General features: G+C 40.8%; 1 protein-coding gene across 2 annotated transcripts in view; it reads left to right on the forward strand.

Moving 5' to 3' along the window:
- Window positions 1-23,925, forward strand: part of CAMSAP3 (calmodulin regulated spectrin associated protein family member 3) — a 100,952-nt gene that overhangs the window by 68,196 nt on the left and 8,831 nt on the right. The window contains exons 3-9 of one of the 2 annotated variants that reach the window (XM_069766841.1): window positions 5,552-5,680; window positions 6,119-6,202; window positions 7,032-7,064; window positions 20,605-20,743; window positions 23,026-23,165; window positions 23,254-23,329; window positions 23,452-23,503. In XM_069766841.1, coding sequence (XP_069622942.1) covers window positions 5,552-5,680; window positions 6,119-6,202; window positions 7,032-7,064; window positions 20,605-20,743; window positions 23,026-23,165; window positions 23,254-23,329; window positions 23,452-23,503 — 653 coding nt within the window. The remainder of the gene's footprint in view (window positions 1-5,551; window positions 5,681-6,118; window positions 6,203-7,031; window positions 7,065-20,604; window positions 20,744-23,025; window positions 23,166-23,253; window positions 23,330-23,451; window positions 23,504-23,925) is intronic. The other variant, XM_069766842.1, reaches the window with a different exon arrangement.

Consider the following 23,925-nt stretch of genomic DNA (forward strand, 5'->3'; position numbering starts at 1 on the left):
TACCCCGACTGACACACACACCCTTATTGGTACGAAAAAGAGCCACTCCCCACTCATACAACCCCAACCCAAGGGCAAACACCCAAAGATCTGAGGGAGACTAGGAGGTCTGAGGAGAGGATGGACTCAAAAAAAAAAAAAACTGGGTGGGGTAAAGTGGGGTTAACAGTAGGCCACAAAAGGAGATGCTACTACGCCTAACAATGATGACTGGGAAGCCAGCGAAATGCAGGGCTGAAGCCAGGGACCAAGTTGACTAATTTGTCTTGAAGAAGCTTGATCCTGGGCATTCCAGACTCTATATTCTGCTCCATACAAACACACGCGCCTCCAGGTGGCAGCAGACTATCCCACAGTTACTGTATACCCAAGTAAGACAAACGAGAAAAAAGCAGATTTCTCTGATAAGATATATTACAACGTTTCTTATTTTCACGTGTATTATTGATTGACTTGAAGAGCTTTTCTTTTTTTTTTCTTTTTTATTTAACTAAAGCGATCTACAGTTGTGGAATTTGGCTCTCATTTCACCAAAAAAAAACCTAGAGCCGGAGTAATTGTAGATGTGTCAAGTATACAAAGACCTCATTCTGCACTGATGTCATCTGCCGACATCAGAAACCGCTGGTACTGGGCTCTTTGTTCTCGGAGAAACTGGCACACAACTTTTAGATAAAGCTTTTCCATTCCTGTTTTTTTCACGGAGGTTGAATAACTTACTTGCTTTGCCAGTCAGCCATGACTGCTCCACCCTGACTATTGTGCTTTATGCCATTATTCAACGACACCGTCCCCAACCGGATGTAAATGTGCTTCGTATGGGTGATCCGTACATGCCTACTCATTCCAAATATAGTCCAAAGAAAGTTACAATACACAAGATTTTTGTATTGTGTGTATTGTTTGTTAAAGTTTCAAGTTACTCCCTATCCAGAAATAATACGCTTAAGAAAAACTGATGATCTTGGGTTCCTTTGTCCTTGGCCAGGAGGCAACGTGCTGTAGAAGAATTCTTTCCCCCATTGCTCAAGGTCGCCCTTATGTTGAACACTGCACTGTGCTATACCTACTGTAGGTATCTCTTATCCTGAATGGTAATAGTGTATGCAACTAATCGTAATTATTAGGTCTCTATTCTAAGGTGTCCAAAAAGTAGTTATGTATTTCCAAAAATACCAGTACTATACAGTGCTGTCACACTACATACAGTAAAAATAATCTGTCCAAATATCCGAGCCACACTATGTAAATACCATCATACAATTCTCGTATAACACCACCTCCACAACACAGTGCTTGTATACCACCACCACAACACAGTGCTTGTATACCACCACCACCACACAGTGCTCATACGACACCACCACAGTGCTTGTACGCCACTGCCACCACCACCACCACAGAGTGCTTGTATACCACCACCACACAGTGCTCGTACGCCGCCACCACCACACAGTGCTCGTGTGATGACGCTTCCGCCAACACACAGTGCTCATGTGACACCGCCACCACCACACAGTGCTCGTATGACACCTCCGCAACCACACAATGCTCGTGTGACTGCCGCCGCTGCCACCACCACACAGTGTTCGCATGACACGATGATACGGTTACAAAATGACAGCCTTCTACATAAAGCATTTTAAAGCCAATACAACCGTTTGTACAATTACAATTTGTGACTGTCACAAACTCCAGGTGCCAGGATCTTTTTTGCCACACCTGACCAGCAGTGACAACTGCTGTACCCTTTTCTCACCATCAACTGGTGGTGCAGTTTCTCTGATTGTAATAGAAACCAAACAAGCCAAGCCTCTCCTTTACTTGGCGAAGCTAAACACAAGATGAGGATGGGGGAAATCGCTAGATAATGGGCCCAAAGACACAAGTTGGATGAATCAACAGAATATCTAATGTGTGTGTGGTGTCCCAACTCCTCCTGATGGCAGATATTGGTGGAAGAACAGGATTGGGAATGTTACATTTGACCATGCCTGATTGTGTTCCTTTTGCTCACTATTGAAAAATGGATGCAGAGTTTACGTTTGTGAGGAGTCGTGAAAATTTAGCAGTCGGCCAAATGTGTGTTGATTGGGTGGATAAAAAATATATTGTTTTTGGAATGATCGGACTCGAAAAGAATAACCTATAGGGTTGATCATAATATGTGTATTCCAATCATGATAGATCAGACAGTCTTCGGCAAGTTTCTTTAATATCCATGAAGGTGCACCCAAGGGTAAATCTTCCCAAACAATTACTCCATTTGTATAAGATAAGATAAACATCATAATAATGATTTAATACTGGAATGCTTACAAACAAGGTTATCTAATGACGAAACCTCCACCAGTGCTCTGCCGGAGCAGGCCTGCGCCCATCAGGCCTATCCACAGATCCTGACATGATTATCCGGTATTACACTCTCTTCTGTAATTTGCTGGACCGTATTCAAACAAACTCGTGTGAATGTAACAAATAAAGATGTATTATAGGAACACTGCTCCCTGTTTAATGAGGAATGTAATATTCATTCAAAGCTTCCTTTTGTCATGAGGAGTCATCGAAATCGGAACATGGAAATGATGAGGTTGTTGGTAATGAAGGAGACCGTTGATTGTCAATAACTGTAAAAATTAATCAGAAGGGGTCATTATATGTTAACTAAACCTTTTAAATAATTTTGGATATGTCGTAGCACCTGCTTGGTTGATTAGTTTTTGGGACTAAGCCCTTCACCAATTGGTCAAACCAAGAATCGCAATCATGGATGGACCCATAGACTTTCTATTCAGCCTGTTAAACACTTTTGGCTCTCGATTCAAGAAGATCAATGTTTTTCATGCCTGTATTGATGTGGGAGTGCAAGGCTCCCGAATCTTTAAAGTGGTTGTCCACTACTAGGACAGCCCCTTCTCATTCCTCATATTTGGACACGTTAAAATAGAAATACCTATACTTTCCTCCAGTGCCGGAGCTTTTCCAGCAGGGTCGGCACTTGCATTCCCAGGGCTCAAATGAATTTGTTTCGACACGTGAGCCCTGTGCCCAATCAGCGCTGTCTTCGCCTTCTGACTTATAAGTAATCAACAGGTGGTCCATTCTTCGACTGGCTGCTCAGTTCTTTAACTTTAGTTATACAGTGCTGATTGGGAGCAGGGTTCACGTGTCATAACAACCTCCAGTTTCTTCTGGCTATTATTTTGAAAGGAATAATATTTATTTTTAAGAAAGAGATCCATTGACCTCCAAATACTCGCATTGTTGTAAAAATCAAGCCGTGCACAGACATCTCTTGAATCTGAGATCCCCAACCTGTTTACAGTAGTAGGCAACCATACTGTCTCAAGGTTACCAATCGTGCCAAATGCAACTAGACATATAGGATCCACTCATAGCGGTTCTTATCAGATTACTATGACATTCTTGGAAAAGATGATGCCGTTATTACTCAGACATTGTTTTTTCTCATACTAGTGCTATCGTGGTCTTTACAGATAACACACCTACCTATGCTAGTCTTTCAGGCAGTTTACATATCTATGGTAATTTTTTTTCCTTTAACCGCTTAAAAGCACGGAGACTCGTCCAATATTGATCCGAGTGTTGGCTCAAAATCACCAATACAAGTTTATGGGTCAGTGAACAAAATTGGAAATCACTAGGATACCATGTAAATGCTGTTTTTTTTCTTCACTGACATCTTGCTAGGAGATGCTTAAGAAACCCCCATTTTTATTGTTTTATTTATTCATGAAAATATCATCAAATGCTGATGGTGAAAACTGAAATACTGACCAAATTCTGATGAAATGTTCATCAAAAACAGTGGAGAAACTCAGACTTTTTTTCTTTTTTTTTTTAACATTCTGAGAAAAGCACTGACGTCTGAATGAGCCCTTAGATCACATATGTCAAACTCTGGCCCGCGGGTCAAATCTGGACCACAGGGTGATTACATTTGACCTGCGAGGAAATACCCGATGGGTGATTACATTTCACCTCTTCGGATGCTACAGTCATGTCATTTGGCCGCTGGCTCTCTATACAGGCGGGTGTTTGGGTCTCGTGGTCGCATCGACAATCATGACGCATGTGGTAATGTCCCCAATGCTGTCCTGTCATTGCCAATGAAAGGGATTTTTTTCATCTTTTTCTTCTGGTTCACACTACGCTGCTTACTATTGACTCGTGCCTTTCTATTCTCCACTAATGAAATCGGCTGTAACATTTCTGCAAAGTTATCCATCATGGCAATTGAAATCTGAGGCAGGAGGGTAATCTCCACAAGGTTTAGCTGAGACTCAGGCACCCAGATTAATTGTTTGATAGGAACTTCCAGAAAAAGTGAAGTGCTGCATTTCGTTACCTGGCAGTCTCATTGCATTGAGGACCGGTCTATTAGTTTCTCCTCCCTAGGGGGTTGTGATGAGGCTGAGCCCCTCTCTGGTCTGACATTGGTCGTTTAGGGGTACTGCTGAGGCACATTTGGACATTTCTCAAGGTTTCGTAAATTACCGTATATATTTTTTTAAGTTCGAATAGGACATATTCATGATACATGCCATCTTTGGACAGTTTCCTTGACCACTGACTTACCCAACGTGCAGAAGATGTCAGAGCAGAGCTGAAGAGATGATCAATAATAATTTAACCCTATGATAAAACTAGCTACTGGCTAAGAGGTGTTTTGATTATTTGTTGTTTTCTCCTTGGCAATATAGTGCACAAATAAACACATTTACCAGCTATTCTCAGGATATTTGATAAATGCCTGATCGTTGGGGCCTTCACAATCTCTTGCCTACAGTGAGGAGTATAAATGTAGTGTCGGTGGAGCAAGCAGCTCCATAGCTCCATTTAAACCTATTGGGATGAACAAAACAACCACACATTTTTCAGCGATAAAGAACTGGCGCTTTAGAGAGTCAAATTTGCTTCCAAGAAGAGATGCCAGGTATCTGGCTCGGACTAGTGTGCATCAGAGAAGATCAGCAGATTCAGTGTTAAAGCAAAACTTAAAGGATGTTTCTCATGAACAAAGTACACTTTAATCAATAAGTCTTGGAATAAAAATAAATTTCAAATTTGGATGTGTTCGGATAAATGTACCCCTGCTATGTACTGTGTAATTGCCGCGTCTAACCGTGAAGGAACGTGGAGTCCACATACTGCGGCTTCAGGGAAGGGAGAACATAAAAGAGAATATACAGACAGGACAGCATGGTATTGCCACTACTGGTTTCTGTAAGGAAAAACCTATCCCTGTCTAATTTAAAGCTTGTTTTACATCACAAACTGAGCTGTGATCCTTGTACTTTGCTTGTGGGAGGGACAAGACCTTTTAAGTTTGTTTCCATATAAAAATTTCCATAATTGTTGACATTCTTTTAATAAATATCAAGGTTGGTCCATGACGTTGTCCAAGTTTTGGAATTTTGAGTTTGACATCCCTGCCTTAGATGGATATTAGATTGAGTCTCGAATCTCTGTTTGAAGTACTTTTATTTTTTTTTTTTTTATAAAACGAGTTTCCCTTCTCTTCTTCCAGGCTGCGCACCTGTCTGTGATTGATTCCATGATGATTGTATATACCAATCGGTGCTCAGAGTCTCTTCCTTCCACCGAGGAGCCTGGACTGGGAGGCTTGGAGGTCAAGCTGCTTTCTTGGGTTGATAAGGTAAAAACATATTGGGGTTATAGTAAGTGAGTGCTCGGTAGGCTGTAACCTATTTGCCTTGTGGTTAAATGGTGGAAGGTGGACTACCCACCACCTTCTTGTGGTCTTTAGGCCATCTTTACATATTTGGTATTTGGTCAGTGTTTTACATCAGTATTTGTAAGCCAAAAACCAGGAGTGGGTGAAAAATGCAGGAGTGGTGACGTGTTTATATTTCCTCAGATTGTTTCATTCCTGATTTCTGCTTGGCAAAATACTGATATTCAGTATTTAGTCAGTATTTTACGTGTGTATGTGGCCTTAGAGTGGTTGTCTATTCCTTCTACATAGAAAATAAATGGTGATGATGATGGCTGTAGAAGTGATCTGTCTTGTTCTTCAGATGAAGACCATCTTCGTTATTGATGGTGTTCATGTTTTAATAACGTGTGTTTCCAGATAAATCACCAGTTACTAGAAGAATCTGAAAGGGAACAAGGTCGAAAGCAACTTGCAGCTCCAGAGGGTCAAAATCAGGCTGGGGTAAGTAGAGTAGAACTGTCCAATTAATCTTTGTAGGTTAGTTTCAACCTGTAGAGTGAATTCTCCTTTTCAGATATCTGGCAAACATTTTTAGACCTCCTTCTGTTTATTAGGAGCCTATATATATAGGACCTAGTTTGTCATGTGTTCTCCATTTTTATGCTCCTGAAAAATTCAAGATAAAGCTAATTTCTGTAATTTCTCTGGTTCTATGTAGAGTTCTGAAAACAGTGGACAGTATGTATTATAGGATATGCTTAGTCTGTTTCTTCTCATCTCCCGGTCTGTCTCCTTGGACTTTTTTCACTTCTCCTCTTTTTCCCCAACCTTCTCTACCCATGATCAATTCAAATATTTCTTCTTTTTTTTTCTTCTCCATCTGTCTTCTTTCGGTTTGCTACTCTTTCTGGTTCTTATCATATCATTCTACGATGGCTTCCTTCTGTTTCTTCTTCAGTCTTCTTTCTCTCTTCCCTGATCCACAATATTACTCTTTCTCTTATTTGTTAATTTCTCCTTTTCTTTTCTTTTTTTTAAGATTAATTCCATTCCTCCTATGTGTTAAGACTGCAATCCTGTTTTAATCTGTACCCCTTGCCTACACAATGCAAAGGTAGCCATTTTGTTGTAGTCTTCCAGATATGTAGCCTATTTATTCAGAAACGTAGAACCATTAAGGGTTGAGACAAAGTGGATGTCTCCCCAGTGTGTACTCAACAGATATTTTAAATCCCCCTCTTATTTTTCTCCGCTATAATGCCCCCTATTTCTTCTGTCCTTTATGTTTCTCTGTTATTCCATCCCTCCATATTTTTCTCTTTCTCTCCAGTGCCCCTCCCGCTGGTACTGGAAGCTGGTCCCTGTAAGTGGCTTTTCTTGTTTCCTGACCCTTTGTACCTATGTGGCAGTTATGCGTCTTATTTTGGCATACCATGCCCTTTCCCTACCAGTTGACGCCTGTTTACGTTCAGTTTTCTTAACCAAAGAAATGCATGTGTAATGCTGCTTGATCTGTATTGTTAGCAAAGGCTTGTGGGATATGTGATTTATATCATCATGTACTTTTTATTTGTGTATAGTTGTTTCCTAATTTTTTTTATTTATTTTTTGTTTAAAATTTTGGTAGCCTTTTTGGAGTTTATCCCAATTATTTTTATTTTCACCTTTTAATTTTTTTGTCACTTTCACTCCGATTATTTTATCCATCTGCTTGTATATCTGTATGTCCTTTTTTTATCATTTATGCCTTTTTTTTTTTTTTAAATACCACAGTAGAGCTGCTATCCCAGAATCCTTTGCATCCCACCTCTCCTCTTGGGCCGCAGACTGAGAAATCATTTAACTTTTTGACTATTTTATGGTCAAGTTTGGCTTGTGAGGTCCTTTTGTAAAATATTTCTAATAAAAAAAACCTTTTTTTAAGGTACGCCATTGATGGGCTAAGAGGGGACGCTGCAAGAGACCGTCAATTTATTCAGAAAACATTAATCCTTTTAGTTGCATGATCTTGTTTTTTTTTTTTTTAATTTATTTATTTTTTAAACCCATTTTTCTTTTGTTCTTGTGAGAGTGCTGGTGCCGCTTTTAAGGGTTTAAAGCAGAAATGTCCTGTCTTTATCAGCATTTCATGATATGCAAATAACACTTGACTTTTTTTTTAAATTGCGTACTTTTTTTTTTGTTAGTCCAAAATTATAGGTTTTTTAAAAAGGTTTTAGCAGCTTGTGCTAATCAGAGGGCACAGATTTCTAGAATATATAGTCACTCTGCCTTAAATTGGTAGATATATCCAGAAAAATCCGTGTGCACAACTTTGATCCGTATTCTGGAGCAGATTCACCTATCATAAGTCAATGGGTGCAGCAAAAAAACAGATCACGTGCGGGTTACCATCCGATTTGTCATGCATTTTTCACAGATCCATTAGTTATTGAGATGGAAAACATTATTTGACTTTTTTTATTTATTAAATTTGTTCATGTAAAAACTGGATGCCGTACAGATGAAGAAAACTAATGCACGGATGGCACATGGACGTAGTGAAGGGACGCACGCAGACGTAGAACACTGATGCACAGATTGCACACAGGCGTAGTGAAGGGAGGCCCGCAGACGTAAAAAAACAGAAGCACGGATGGCACACGGACGTAGTGAAAGGGCAAACGGGTGGCGCGCAGATGTAGAAAACTGACACACGGATGGCACGCAAGCTTAACAAACAGACACACTGGAACGCGGACGTAGGAAACTGGTACACGGATGGCACATTGACGTAGGAAATGGACACACTGATTGCAAGTGGGTGTAGAAGACAGACGCACAGATGGCACGTGGACATAGAAAACGCTTAACAGACAGACACATTGGCATGCAGATGTAGGAAACAGACGCACGGATAACACACGGATGTAGAAAACTGGCACACTGATGACACGCAAGCTTAACAAACAGACACACTGATGGCACGTGGATGTAGAAAACAGATGCACGGATGTAGGAAACTGGCTCGCAGATGTAGGAAACTGGCGTGCGGACGGCACGTGGACGTAGGAAACTGACACCCTGATACAATTTGGATGTGTGGATTTTCAGGACGAAAAATAGAAGACTTTGCATTTGCTCTTCTGAATGTGGCCATAAGGAGGCATTGCATAAATCTTGCTTCTTTTCAGTTGAATTTTCTGAAACGATCCTGGTAAATTCAAGCCAGTTGGGCAATTTCAGAACACTTGGCAACTGTGGCTCCAAGCTGTCTCATTGTTTCCTCCACTACAAAAATGGACAAACAAGCTTTCTGGCACGGGCGGCGACATAGAAGTTCCTCCTCCTTAAAGAAAATTGTCTCCTAGAAACCATCTTTGATGGCTGTCTCGACGGGAGAGATCCGTGTGGAGATCTGAATCAGGAGGACCCGTATCCATGAGGAGTCTTACTAAGCCCAGTAGTTTTGTGCTAGCCCTTTGAGGCCTACACATCACCGTAGCAGTCCTAGCCTTTTCTCCCGTGGTTTTGTGCTGTGGTTCTCCGTTTCCAGGTCCAAGGGATTGTGTATGTGTAATAAATAAAATTAAAAAGAACTACTACTTCACACGGGCCCAATTCATCATTGCATTTCCAGAATTTTTTTTTCCCGTGGTTTAAAATCATCGCCAATAACAAAGTCAACTACCTGAGAGATATTCAAACGATTTGCGCCTTTTTTTTCAGTTGTCTTTTGCTGTTTAGTTATTTTTATGATTTTTATGTTATTGTGGCTTTTTCAGATGTTTTAAACAGATTAAAAAGTTGAATTTTATTAAAGGAAATCACAAAATTTGGCGCAATTCAATTCCAGTCCCCCCCTGTAGTCATTTTATGTACGCTAGTTAAAAAGTCGCATATTTTGAGAGATTTTACAAAACGTGCGACTCGTCTGCATTAGAGAGTTGCAAGAACAGTGATGGGCAAAATAAAAATAAAATTTTTGGCTTTAAGCAAAATTGCAAGTCCAAAAAAGAAAAGAAAGTGAGTTAAAAAAAAATAAAAAGTGATGAATTCGGCCCAAAGTGCTCAAAGGCTGAATGCCAACCACACTGGCATGTGACTTCTCCATTTTGTGCTGAATGAAAAGCTTTTTCCTCTGTTGATCATGTTGTGACAATTGGCTGAGTATGTTGTGCACCATTGAAAATTATGTATGTCAGCAAGTAAAGCCTTATTACACCCGTAGGTGGAAAACTTGGGCATCACTGGACCGACTTTACTCATGTCTATTTGTACAGGGGTCTGTGAAGCTGAGATAAGATGTTTCTTACTCCTTCCCTTAAATTGTACAGCTGCTTCGGTTGTCTTTCGGGAGTATATATATATATATATATATATATATGTATATATATATATATATATATATATATAATCTCGAGCCACGCCCACTCCTCATAGCAGGCACAGGCCACATCTATCTCCGTCGTGTCTAGGATGGACTTGCTCCTGTGAGGCATGATGTCAAGAGAAAGGGGGAAGCCTCATGGATAGAGATGTGAGGGGGAAAATGAGAGAAGTGAGGAGCTGCTGCAGTATGAGGCTGTGTATAAAGAGTGAGGCGCTGCAGGTGGAGGCTGTGTATAAGGCCACATTCACACGTTCAGTATTTGGTCAGTATTTTACCTCAGTATTTGTAAGCCAAAACCACGAGTGGGAGAAAAATACAGAGGTGGTGACGTGTTTCTATTATACTTTTCCTCTGATTGTTTTACTCCAAGATTTAGCTTACAAATACTGAGGTAAAAATACTGACCAAATAACGTGTGAACGGGGTCTAAAGGAGAAAAGTGTGGTGCTGCAGAAGAGAGAGGCTGTGTATACGATTCGCTTTATTGCAATTAGTGCAATTTCTCGCGGAATCAAGTGTTTCAAATTGTATATGGAAGAGGAGTGTGAGGTGCTGCCGGAGGAGGCGACTATAAAGGAGAAAAGCTGTGCTCCAGAAAAATGCTGTGTATAAAGGAGGAGCGTGAAGTGCAAGAGTAATAAGGCCCATTCATTGACTGCCGCCATTAAGTCGTATCGGCAGTTGCTAAGGGGTTGATATTGTGTTAAAAGAAAACTCTTGCTTCAACAAAATGACGCCGGTATACCTGCAAGATGCGACACAAACCGCAGAGCAGGATATACTATATACACAGGGAGATGATATACAGGAGGAGATGACATACAGGTACATACTATATACAGGAGGAGATGACCTACAGGTATATACTATATACAGGAGGAGATGACATACAGGTATATACTATATACAGGAGGAGATGCCATACAGGTATATACTATATACAGGAGGAGATGACATACAGGTATATACTATACACTGTGTGCAGAATTATTAGGCAAGTTGTATTTTAGAGGATTATTTTTATTATTGATCAACAACTATGTTCTCAGTCAACCCAAAAGACTCCTAAATATCAAAGCTTAATATTTTTGGAAGTTGGAGTAGGTTTTTTTTAGATTTGGCTATCTTAGGAGGATGTCTGTTTGTGCAGGTAACTATTACTGTGCAGAATTATTAGGCAACTTAATGGAAACCAAATATATTCCCATCTCACTTGTTTATTTTCACCAGGTAAACCAATATAACTGCACAAAATTTAGAAATAAACATTTCTGACATGCAAAAATAAAACCTAAAAAAATTAGTGACCAATATAGCCACCTTTTTTTTATGATGACACCCAACAGCCTTCCATCCATAGATTGTCAGTTGCTTGATCTGTTTACGATCAACATTGCGTGCAGCAGCCACCACAGCCTCCCAGACACTGTTCCGAGAGGTGGACTGTTTTCCCTCCCTGTAGATCTCACATTTTATGAGGGACCACAGGTTCTCTATGGGGTTCAGATCAGGTGAACAAGGGGGCCATGTCCTTATTTTTACTGGCCAGCCACGCTGTGGAGTAGTTGGAGGCATGTGATGGAAAATTGTCCTGCACGAAAATCATGTTTTTCTTGACCGATACCAACTTCTTCCTGTACCACTGCTTGAAGAAGTTGTCTTCCAGAAACTGGCAGTAGGTCTGGGAGTTGAGCTTCACTCCATCCTCAACCCGAAAAGGTCCCACAAGTTCATCTTTGATGATACCAGCCCATACCAGTACCCCACCTCCACCTTGCTGGCGTTTGAGTCGGAGTGGAGCTCTCTGCCCTTTACTCATCCAGCCTCTGGCCCATCCATCTGGCCCATCAAGGGTCACTCTCATTTCATCAGTCCATAAAACCTTTGAAAAGTCAGTCTTAAGATATTTCTTGGCCCAGTCTTGACGTTTTATCTTATGTTTCTTGTTCAAAGGTGGTCGTTTTTTATCCTTCCTTACCTTGGCCATGTCCCTGAATATCGCACATCTTGTGCTTTTTGTTATTCCAGTAACGTTGCATCTCTGAAATATGGCAAAACTGGTGGCAAATGGCATCTTCACGCTTGATTTTCCTCAATTCATGGGCAGTTATTTTGCGCCTTTTTTGCCCAACACTCTTCTTGCGACCCTGTTGGCTACTTGCCATGAAACGCTTGATTGTTCGGTGATCACGCTCCAAAACTTTGGCAATTTCAAGACTGCTGCATCCCTCTGCAAGACATCTCACAATTTTGGACTTTTCAGAGCCCGTCAAATCTCTCTTCTGACCCATTTTGCCAAAGGAAAGGAAGTTGCCTAATAATTAAGCACACCTTATATAGGGTTTTGATGTCATTAGACAACACCCCTCCTCATTACAGAGATGCACATCGCTTGATTTACTTAATTGGTAGTTGGCTCTCAAGCCTGAAAAGCTTGGAGTAGGACAACATGTATAAAAAGGATCATGTGATCAAAATACAACTTGCTTAATAATTCTGCACACGGTGTATACAAGAGATGACATACAGGTATATAGTATATACAGGAGGAGATGACCTACAGGTATATACTATATACAGGAGGAGATGACATACAGCTATATACTATATACAGGAGGAGATGAGACACCGGTTATATACTATATACAGGGGAGATGACATACAGGTATATACTGAGGGGAAAATGAGGAGTGAGGGGAAAATAGTGGAGTGATCGGAACATTACAGGTGTGAGGTCAAAATGAAAGGTGCAAGGGGGAAAATGAGAGACATGAGGTGTTATAACTAACCACAGTTAGTCACTACGTCACTATGCCCGGGCAACGCCAGGCTCTCCAGCTAGTGTGTGTATGTATATGTATGTAGAAAAATTTTCTGGATTCTTGTGTGTGTGTGTGTGTATGTATGTGTGTATACACACACACACACACACACACACACACACACACACACACATATATATATATTATACACGCACATATATGCACATATATATACGTATTTGATGATATATTTGTTGATATTCTAATTTAGTGAGAAGCATAAAATATATATATATATATATATTATGCTTTTCACAAATTAGAATATCATCAAAAAGTTTTTCAGTTCTTTAATACAAAAATTCATATGTATATTATAAACAGTCATTACAATCAGAGTGATCTATTTCAAGTGTTTTATTTCTGTTAATGTTGATGATTGTGGCTTGCAGCCAATGAAAACCCAAGTCATTATCTCAGTAATTTAGAATAATTAACAAAAAACCCCTGCAAATGCTTCCTAAGCATCTAAAAAGGTCCGTTAGTCTGTTTCAGTAGGCTCCACAATCATGGGGAAGACTGCTGACTGACAGGTGTCCAGAAGGCAGTCATTGACACTCCACAAGGAGGGTAAGCCACAAAAGGTCATTGCTAAAGAAGCCGGCTGTTCAGAGTGCTGTATCCAAGATTCACAAGGAGTGGACTGCTGCTGGAGCCATTGCTTCAAGAGCCACCACACACAGACGTATACAGGGCATGGGCTACAAGTGTCACATTCCTTGTGTCAGGCCACTCATGACCAATAGACGCCAGAAGCGTCTTACCTGGGCCAAGGAGAAAAACATCTGGACTGTTGCTCAGTGGTCCAAGGTGATATTTTCAGATGAAAGTAAATTTTGCATTTAATTTGGAAATCAAGGTCCCAGAATCTGGAGGAAGGGTGGAGAGGCCACAATCCAAGCTGCTTGAGGTCTAGTGTGAAATTTCCACAATCAGTGATGGTTTGGGGAGCCATGTCATCTGCTGGTGTAGGTCCACTGTGTTTTATCAAGACCAAAGTCAGTGCAGCCGTCTACCAGGAAATTTTAGAGCACTTCATGCTTCCCTCTGCTGAAAAGCTTTTTTGGAGATCGTCTGACCTTAATCCTACAGAGAATCTATGGGTTATTGTCAAGAGGAAGATGAGATACCAGACACAACAATGCAGACAAGCTGAAGGCTGCTATCAAAGCAACCTGGGCTTCCATAATCCCTCAGCAGTGCCACAGGCTGATCGCCTCCATGCCACGCCGCATTGATGCAGTAATTGATGCAAAAGGAGCCCGACCAAGTATCGAGTACAGTTACTGAACATACATTTCATTAGGCCAACATTACGGATTTTAAAATCCTTTTTCAAGCTGGTGTTATAAAGTATTCTAATTTACTGAGATAATGACTTTTGGGTTTTCATTGGCTGTAAGCCATAATCATCAACGTTAACAGAAATAAACACTTGAAATGGATCACTCTATATCATATAATGTAATGGCTCTATATAATATATGCAATATATGAGTGTGTGTATGTATGTATATATGCACACTTATGTTTTTATTATATAGTTGTTTAAAATATGCAGCATATATACAGTATACACGCACGTGTTGTGTGTGTGTGTGTGTGTATATATGTACATGTAAGTACCGTAAGCTGCATATTTTTAAAAAATATGCCATATATATTTTTTAAATATGCAGCATGTGTGCACCCATATATATATACACATACACACGTATGTAATATAATATAATACACTATATTATACACTATGTATACATATATTATACATGTGCCTCATATATGAATGTGCACACATACATACACACAAACACACACATATTTTTTTTCTGTTTAAAATTGTTTTTTTACTGTAATATGTTGGTGAGGAAGAGAATATCACGTGCTCACTGTTACTCCTTCCTGTGATAAAACATTAAAGCGGCTCTACAGTGTGAGGACCTTGTTTCTCAGCGCTCTTGACCCCATTCAGATTCAGAGTCTAAGGGGACTATAGGGTCTAATTTTTGTCCAAGCTATTCCAGCACTGAGTGGAATTGGGCTTTACATGGTTAATACACTTTGGTGAATCAAGTCCAATTCTATTTTTCTACTGTCTGGATCTAGCAGTAGGTGTCAGATTGTTTTCTAAAGTGCTGTATGTCAATGTTTGTCTTCCCTGTAATCTGGCGACCATTTTGCCTCGTTCTTCTTCATTAAATGACATATTATGGCTGCCTAAGAAAAGGACACTCCTGCTGTAGGCCCTACTGCTCAGCCTCTGTCTGTCACTCCCTCTGATATGAAGCTGCCCTGACTTATCTCCGTTGCTCTTTTCCGTTGCGTTTAGCATGCCATCGCTTTTTGTTTAAAGGAGTCTGGGAATAAGCCTCCTGTGGTAACGTATTGTGCACGCCATCATTTCCAACTGTTCCAATTTCCATTTTTTTATTTGCTATATAATGCATTTTTTTCAATACATATACTTTTTTTTTTAATCAAATCTGTATTTCTTCCTCGTTTGCTGGTTCAATAAAAAAAAAAAAAGAAGAAAAAATCGAAATGGTTTTAGATTTTTGACGGTTTTGAGAATATCCGTAGTGGTAAGAGGACACCTAGTGGACCACAATTGGTTTTGCACCTCAAAATGGAAAGTGACCATCTCTTCCAATTGGTGCCGTGCTGCCCCGCTGATTCTGGAACCGTTTTTCTTTCTCTTCCAAGACCCTCCATTCCAAAGTTATGCCCCTTGGAAATAAAGATGCAAATTTTCTCTTGAACTAACTGGGCGTATACCATAGTTCTTATATGTGGGCGTTTGTTTTTTTTTCTCATCTGATGCTGGCCAATCAAAACACGGCTTGCCGGCAGAGAATTTCTGTGGTATACACTCAATTGATGAAGGGAAGAGTTGCACCTTCATTTTCTGGCGGGAAATAACTTTGGAAAGGAAGGACCCAGAAGAAAAAGAAAAACTGTTCCAGAATCAGTGAGACAGTGGCAATCGAAGGAGGTAGTCCAGTTTAAATAAAAATAAAAAAAAAATCCAGTGAAAGGTCCTCTGAGTGGTTTTAAGGGTGGCAGTCACTATATCTCCCGACTTTCCAATACACAAACAGTTGGCTAAAGGCCCCTTCACATTAAGCGACGCTGCAGCGATACCGACAACGATCCGGATCGCTGCAGCGTCGCTGTTTGGTCGCTGGAGAGCTGTCACACAGACCGCTCTCCAGCGACCAACGATGCAGGTAACCAGGGTAAACATCGGGTAACTAAGCGCAGGGCCGCGCTTAGTAACCCGATGTTTACCCTGGTTACCATCCTAAAAGTAAAAAAAACAAACAGTACATACTTACCTAACGCTGTCTGTCCTCCAGCGCTGTTCTCTGCACTCCTCCTGTACTGTCTGTGTGAGCACAGCGGCCGGAAAGCAGAGCGGTGACGTCACCGCTCTGCTTTCCGGCTGACCGACGCTCACAGCCAGTGCAGGAGGAGTGCAGAGCACAGCGCTGGAGGACAGACAGCGTTAGGTAAGTATGTACTGTTTGTTTTTTTTACTTTTAGGATGGTAACCAGGGTAAACATCGGGTTACTAAGCGCGGCCCTGCGCTTAGTTACCCGATGTTTACCCTGGTTACCAGTGAAGACATCGCTGAATCGGTGTCACACACGCCGATCCAGCGATGTCAGCGGGAGAGCCAGCGACCAAAGAAAGGTCTGGCCCTCTAGCCCCGACCAACGACATCACAGCAGGATTCTGATCGCTGCTGTGTGTCAAACTAAACGATATCGCTAGCGAGGACGCTGCAACGTCACGGATTGCTAGCGATATCGTTTAGTGTGAAGGTACCTTTAGCTACGACTCCTGTTTTCTCAGAGAAAGCCACTGTTGGCTTATCTCTGCCCTGCACGAAAGGATCAGCTGTTAAAATCAGTTGTTAAAATTCAACAGGACCCTTATCTGCCTCAAAATCATCAATCAAGAGAGTCAGAAGGATCCAATAGACATTAGATGGTCAGATGATATTGCCGGGATTGCCCGTCTCTCGTCTAGTCTGATGTGTATGGGTATATTTGTTCCTGAAGGGGCCAAAATCTTCTCCTGTAAGCTATAACAGTAGACAGTGCCAAATCAGTAATGAGGACCCCCAACACCGAGGAGCTTCATGTTACCCCTCTACTTTCTTTGGTTTGGCTGGTATGGTGTCTGGATTAAGGTTGATCTTCTTGAAGGCCCAGTAGAAATAGTTTTGGCAATGGTAAATTTCAGTTTGTTTCCAAGTATAAAATGAAGAAGCATCAAATGGAGAATCTGTGGTCTAAATATTGTTTCGGGGATTGGTGTAGTTTTACAGAGATACTGAAGGTAGAGCCAATGCCTCTGCGGTTCTGGTCTTGTTAATATAGACATCCGGCACACATTTCAATAATTTTCTCTGCCTTGTCTGTTTGTCATCTCCTACTATGCCTGGCACATTCTTGACTGATCCCAGAAATGGGCCATCTGGTGACCCAGTACGGCCACTTCACACATGATATGATCTCAGCTTGCGTGCTTCTCTAGTGCTTAGGTTTCCTTTGTGGTTTTACTGTCGGAGGTGATATTAACGGTAATGAGTCTCATTACCACCCTAGGACACCATTAAGACCTTGGTGTGATATTGGTCCAATTACTATGTAGTTGTTTTCGGGCATTAGAGTAGATGTAAATAGATACACAGCCTTTAAAAACTAAGGGAAAAAATAATGTACATAACAACATACATACATACATACATAAAATTTTCACTAGTTTTTAAAGGCCACGTATCTATTTATATATAGTTATATACGCAGATTTTTTTTTTTATTCCTATAAAAAGATGATTGTGTGTAAGTGGCAGTGAAAGATCAGCATCCGTGTCCTCTTCTGAGTCTTGGGCTGATCAGAGAAATCTCCTGCAGCAGCTTATCCCCAGAGTTATAGTGAAACACTGGTGCTGAGATGACCATGACTGCCATCATCTGTACTCCAACAAGTATTTTTTGTTATCGATTCCGCTAAAGGAAGGCAAATAAACTGGGTTGCAAGCCACTTATATGCCATTTTGTTTTTTACACGTTTAAAGACCAATCTCCAATTAAAGTGACTTGCAAATTTTCCAAACTGGACAAAATTTTATTAAAAAAAAAAAAAATTGCTCTTTTAATACTGATGATTGATGGGGAATATGCCAATTTTAGATGCAAAAATAAAATAAATAATAATAATTCCAAAATGTTGACAATGCACATAAGAGAAATAAATATCCATCCTGTTTCTGAGCAAATACAGATTTTCTTTAATGTCGGTAAATATTCACTTGTGGAGCCTCTGATCACTGGCAGACAATCGTATTAGCACCATCATCAACATGGCCACTTTACAACGCTATGCAATCAGTCTGCATCATACAGTGATTTTTGGTTGACACTTTGATTGTGTGTTGTGACTGTCAAGAATGGTTGTTAGATGACCATCTTCACCAAGGTCAAGTGAAGACAATAAATGGCACAATAGAGGACCTAAATTGGTTGGAATTGGCAAGAACACCCAACTATTAAGGCTTTTTAATACTTCTGATATTCATGGTTCCAGTTCAGATTTGCTGACATGGAATCAACACCCTCATATATGCATATGACGTAGTTCAGTACGGGCCATGATGTCCAGGGGCTGAGGTGGTTTCTGTTGGATGTGTGAAACCAGCCTTACAGAGTGGCCATTGGGAGAATATAAATGTACCCTGTTGGCAGTTCCCACAGATTAAACTTTGGGACTTCCAATCCCCTTTTGGCTCTTCTGTTTCTCTGTAGACTTCAATTTGTTGGACTGGAGATCTTGGGATCTAGCAGAAGAAATGTTATTGCGGTTCCGCTTTCCATTTATACAGAACATGTACACATTACTTATCGCAGTGTAATCTTTATCATTGTAAAAACCGGACTTATCTTAAGTACAAGTGGCCGTAGAGATTGGATGGAAGTAGGTTGATGTCTGAACAACCGTTGAGCGAACAATCTTCCACTGAACCATCATATCTCCAAAGCAATCGTGTGTATTGTAGTCCATATTGGCCATTTCAGTGGTTAAACCTGATCATTCCTTTTTAGCTACCCCAGAAGTAGGACACATTATCTTTTTCTAGGTCATGATGGTGGGTCATCAGTTGCCCAAAAGTGTCCATTCATCTTGGAAAACACTGAGATGAAAAACTCTCTCTCCTCAATTCCTTTTTTCAATGGAGAGATTAGAATAATCTGCTTTCAAACACGTCTGGGGGCAATTTATTGTCTTGGGGAACAAGAGAACCAGCTGCTGAATTTCAATAAGCCCTATCCTTGTCCCACCGACATCATCTGTCTCTAGAGTGTTCGGTGATCCAGTTCACGTTAGGTGCTTGGCCAGTCTTGCAGAATATCTACAGTAATAGGTATGAGGGCCTTATAATGATAGTTTCTGCTTTGCATTTCATCCAAGAAACTTTTGTTAAGTTCAAAATCAACTAAAGTCTGTTCATGCCCACCTTAAGGTTTGATTGGTTGTTTGTAAGTCATTCTATAAGAAATAGTTTGACAACTGATTAGTTTCAAAATCACCTTTTAAATGGGGTTGCCTTTTTGGGACCATTTTTTATGTTGGAGCATAATGGAAGATCCTCTTGAGTCCGGTAAACCCTTAAGACCCCAATACACATTAGATAAATCATTCAAAACATGATGACTTTGGCAGGCCATGTGTATGGTGACACTTCTGTCTCTTTCCTGATGATGATGTGGTTGAAAATTTGGATCGTGCAGTTTTAAGATTTCCATTCAAGCCGAGCATTCATGTGTACGGGGAGTCGGGAGCAATGGCTGACCACTGAGCGGGCATTCAACTGACAGTTATCTAAAGTGTATGGCCAACTCTAGTGACCAACTCTAGATTTCATGGTTCTTGAGAGAAAAATACATATTTTGTAGCTGCTGGATTGTAGGAAGACGCATCTCTTGGTCACGTTCTCGTAAGACAAATGAACCACCTCAATGTTCTTTACAATCTTCTCCAAGACAAATGAACCACCTCAATTTTCTTTACAATCTTCTCCAGGCTATAATATAATCTTCTCCAGGCTATAATATAATCTCCTATATACAAACAAGCGTGAAAGGAAGAAAAACAGTTTTGGTGAAAAGTTGTTTTTTTTTTTTTTACCTTTTTTTTTTGTGGGGTTTAATTTTGTGAATGTCCCGTTTAACCCCTTTTAACAATGATATCTTGTTGGTTCCATGTGCAGTTTGTCTAGATGTTTTAGATGGTTCTCGTGTATTTTTTTTTTAAATTTTCCGCAGCTTGCTGAATGTATATTGTGTTTGCGCACACACCCTCGTAGTGACTGCATGTCTTGTTCGCACGCCGGCCTGTAATGTCTATGATGATGACTATTGCGCACACACACCGTTTTGAAGTAATTGTTTGGGGCTTGTTATAAAACAGGCTCCACACCCTGCACTCAATGCTGTAGGTTGCTAGTAAAGCCTCGTATATAATCGGCATCGGTGTAACACTAGAGAGGGCTGGCCGACTGCCGGATCACTTCAGTTGCTTCTACCTACGTGTTTTAGTATATTTTACACGCTTGGACACTATGCACTTTGTAGCAGTCAGCCATGCTTGTTCGGGGTACTCTGTTCATCCCGCTTTCCTTCCCTCCTGATTTCTCCACCAGATCCGGTATCGGAAAGACAAAGCTCTATCCAGGCAGACTCCATGTTTTACGTCCGTATCGTCCTTGAGAGACTTGTCCAACGGGGGTGCCCTGGCTGCCTTGGTCCACTATTACTGCCCAGCTGAACTCCGACTACAGGGTGAGTAGAAGCAAACCCTTCATATAGCAATAAAGACTATTCCTTCTACCATGTCTCAATTTCCAAGTTATCCAAAATGGCTCAAAAATGTGACCTGACCTATTTGTCATCTTCCACTTACTAAGATGCATTTTATCGCTTGTATAGAAAGAATGGCAAATTTCTCTTTTTTAATTTTTCTAATTTCTGAGAAAGGAGTAAAAATACGTAAATGTGTAACCCAGTATGTCCACTATGTGTATGTGGTTATTATCTTAGATCTCATTGTCCCAACACTCCCTGCTCGGTCAGTGGATGAAAAATTACTATTCTGTGCTTTTGGATTGCGAGTGGTGTTTTTTTTTGCCTTTTGACATATGGGGTTATTAAATTTACTGTCTGCATGCAATAAACTAATTTCCTACCTGTTTAAAAGTTTAGTTTAGCAGTTAAAAGTTGTAACTCTTCGTAATGGAAAATGGAGGTCTGACCTCTGGGCTTAAGAGAAATGTCACAAGATCTATTTAAAATGTCAACTTATAGCACGAGCTTCTGTTCTGTGCTTCAAGCTGAAATCTGGATTGCAATGCTCCTCTATTGACCCAAAAGTCCTTTTTTTAAAGAAAAAAGAAAAAAAAGGGTCCTTTTTAAAGCAAGTTTTTTTATATTAACCATATGTTAATAATTTCTAATGTTACATATTTTAATGTAATCCTGAAATCTTTTCACTTTGACTAGTAAGTCTAATTTTTCTGTAGAGATAATTTTTCCTCAGTCGTCTCCACACCACAGGCAGAACAGGTAACACCTCTATATAAAGCAGGATCCACCAGTCATCACTCGCCACCTCCCTCCTCCCTGCGCAGTGACCTCTGCACAGATCACAGAGCATGCCTATAATGGAAGAGAATTATCCCCGGTCAGTTGTATTTCTGGGTCTTCACATGGACATTAGCTGCCATAGACTGACACTCTGACCTCCCCGCATCCTCATGGTCTGATGCCATGCTGAGGATGGTGGGCGTAGAAGTGAAAAGTAGCGCAGAGGACTACACTGGGCATTGCTGAACTGTTTATTGAAGAATTTAATAAGCATGCTCTCATCAAGGCAATTGAGCAGGAGGAGGTGATCTGTGACATTGCCTATTGTGAATCCTTTATCGGCTGTATTTAGAGCGGTTACCTGACATTGTAATCATGTCTGTGATAATGAGACTGCTGGAAAGTCTTCTGCACAGAACAGGAGGTAGGAGTCTAGTATAATTGCTTTTCTAGAATTATTATTATTACCGTATGCTTTGCTTATATACCGCCATCATATGCCGCAGCGCTTTACATACACTACAATCACTGTCCCCCATTGGGGCTCACAATCTAAATTCCTTATCGGTATGTCTTTAGACTGGGGGAGGAAACTGGAGAACGTGGAGGAAATCCACAGATGTTGTCCTTGGTGGGATTTGAACCCAGGACCCCAGTGCTGCAAGACTGCAGTGCTAACCACTGAGCCACCGTGCTGCAAGTGAAGGAGTACCGGCACTACTCCATAACAAGCATGTGAGGGCCTCAGGTTTGGTTGGGGGCAGGCGAATGGATAAGGGTGTTGCTCTACTTTTCGGAAAGTAAAATCCAAAAAAAAGCAGCAGTAAAAGGGCTAAAAGTGGTCTCACCGATCATTAAATCTTTGCTTTTTCTTGTTCATCAGTTTGCACAATACATCAAACAGGATAAGGTGGGTGCATGTAGTGTGTAGTATGAGGCCTATTGGCTAGTGTGAAAATTGCAGGACCTCCGGCTTCCTTTTTTTTTTCTCCATATAGATCCGGGGCGGACATGTCATTGGTGCAACCTGTGCTTTTGTACAAGGGCCTACGACTTATGGGGGCTACTAACACATCCAAAGCTGTAAGCAGCTTCTGTCACATAAAGGGGGCATTATGATGAACTCTTGGACTGCGAAGGCCCCATATATTGTTCTTGCATAGGAGTCCTCTGGTGTCTGTTTCCGCCTCTGATATAGTGATGTCGAAAATTTTAAAAGAATATACATCTGACGTGACATAAAAAATAGGCCATTTTCTGATGACACATCCCGTAAAGCTAAACGCCAACTTGCCAGTATGTTCCTTCTTATTTGTTCTCTTCCGCGGATTGTCTGGTCTATTTTTGCAGAGCTAGCAGTTTTGGGGAACCTCCTGGATAAAGATCAATCTGATCTGACGTCTGGGAGGAAATTTGCCTCTCGGAAAACCAATGACAATATAAAATCCTCTATATTCAGTCCTCTTTAATTTTTTGTTTAGATGTCTGCTTAAAGGATACGATGTCCGTGGCTGATAGTCTCTACAACCTGCAGCTCCTGAGAGACTTCTATACCAACCATCTACCGCCATCTTGCCCACTTTCCCTGGAGGACCTCCTTTATGTGCCCACTGCCCTGCGGGTGAGACACAGACGTTCATGACTTCTTCCACCATTTATGCCAGAGATTGGACATGCATAACATATTTTTTTTTTGCCCTTCTGGACAGGTGAATCTCCTTTCGCTCTTAGCTGATCTGTATTATTGCTTTGAGGTCACCAAGCCAGATTTTGTGCAACCTAAAGGTAAGGAGATCTAATCCAGCTAATCATACTTGACCCAAAACGGATATTATGCAATAAAAATATCAAGTTTAGTCTCTTTCACATTTGTCTTGTTGTTTTTGACTTTTGGTATTCAATTGTAGACTTGCAGCTTGGAAACGAGAGTACAACACCGTCCAGTGCACACAGTGGGGGGTAGGTATACTCTGCCAGCTTTTATATGCGGCACCTAGCTCACCTCACATTATGGCATGTTTGTTGGCCACCAAGCTAAAATGCCTTCTTCAGGATCGGAATTAGGAGCATATGTCAATAACATAGACCCAAAACATTTTTGGGCTAGATTACAACATAGTCGGTCACAGAAGTGCATTACTCCCAACTTTTAAAGACACAGAGAGGGACATGTGCTGGTTCACAAGCACTTAAAGATTACCTCTACTGAAGTCGCTTAGTGTTTTTCACCCATTACGACACCTCTCTCATGGCCCTCATACACTATGATATTCCCCACGCACAGTTTAATACTCCATAGAAGAATTACACTACACACAGTACGATGACCCCAAATTGCTTCCACACAGTATAATGTCCCCCAACACAGTATGAAGTCTCCT

This window comes from Ranitomeya imitator, chromosome 4, assembly GCF_032444005.1.
Source record: "Ranitomeya imitator isolate aRanImi1 chromosome 4, aRanImi1.pri, whole genome shotgun sequence".
Classification (NCBI taxonomy): Eukaryota; Metazoa; Chordata; class Amphibia; order Anura; family Dendrobatidae; genus Ranitomeya; species Ranitomeya imitator.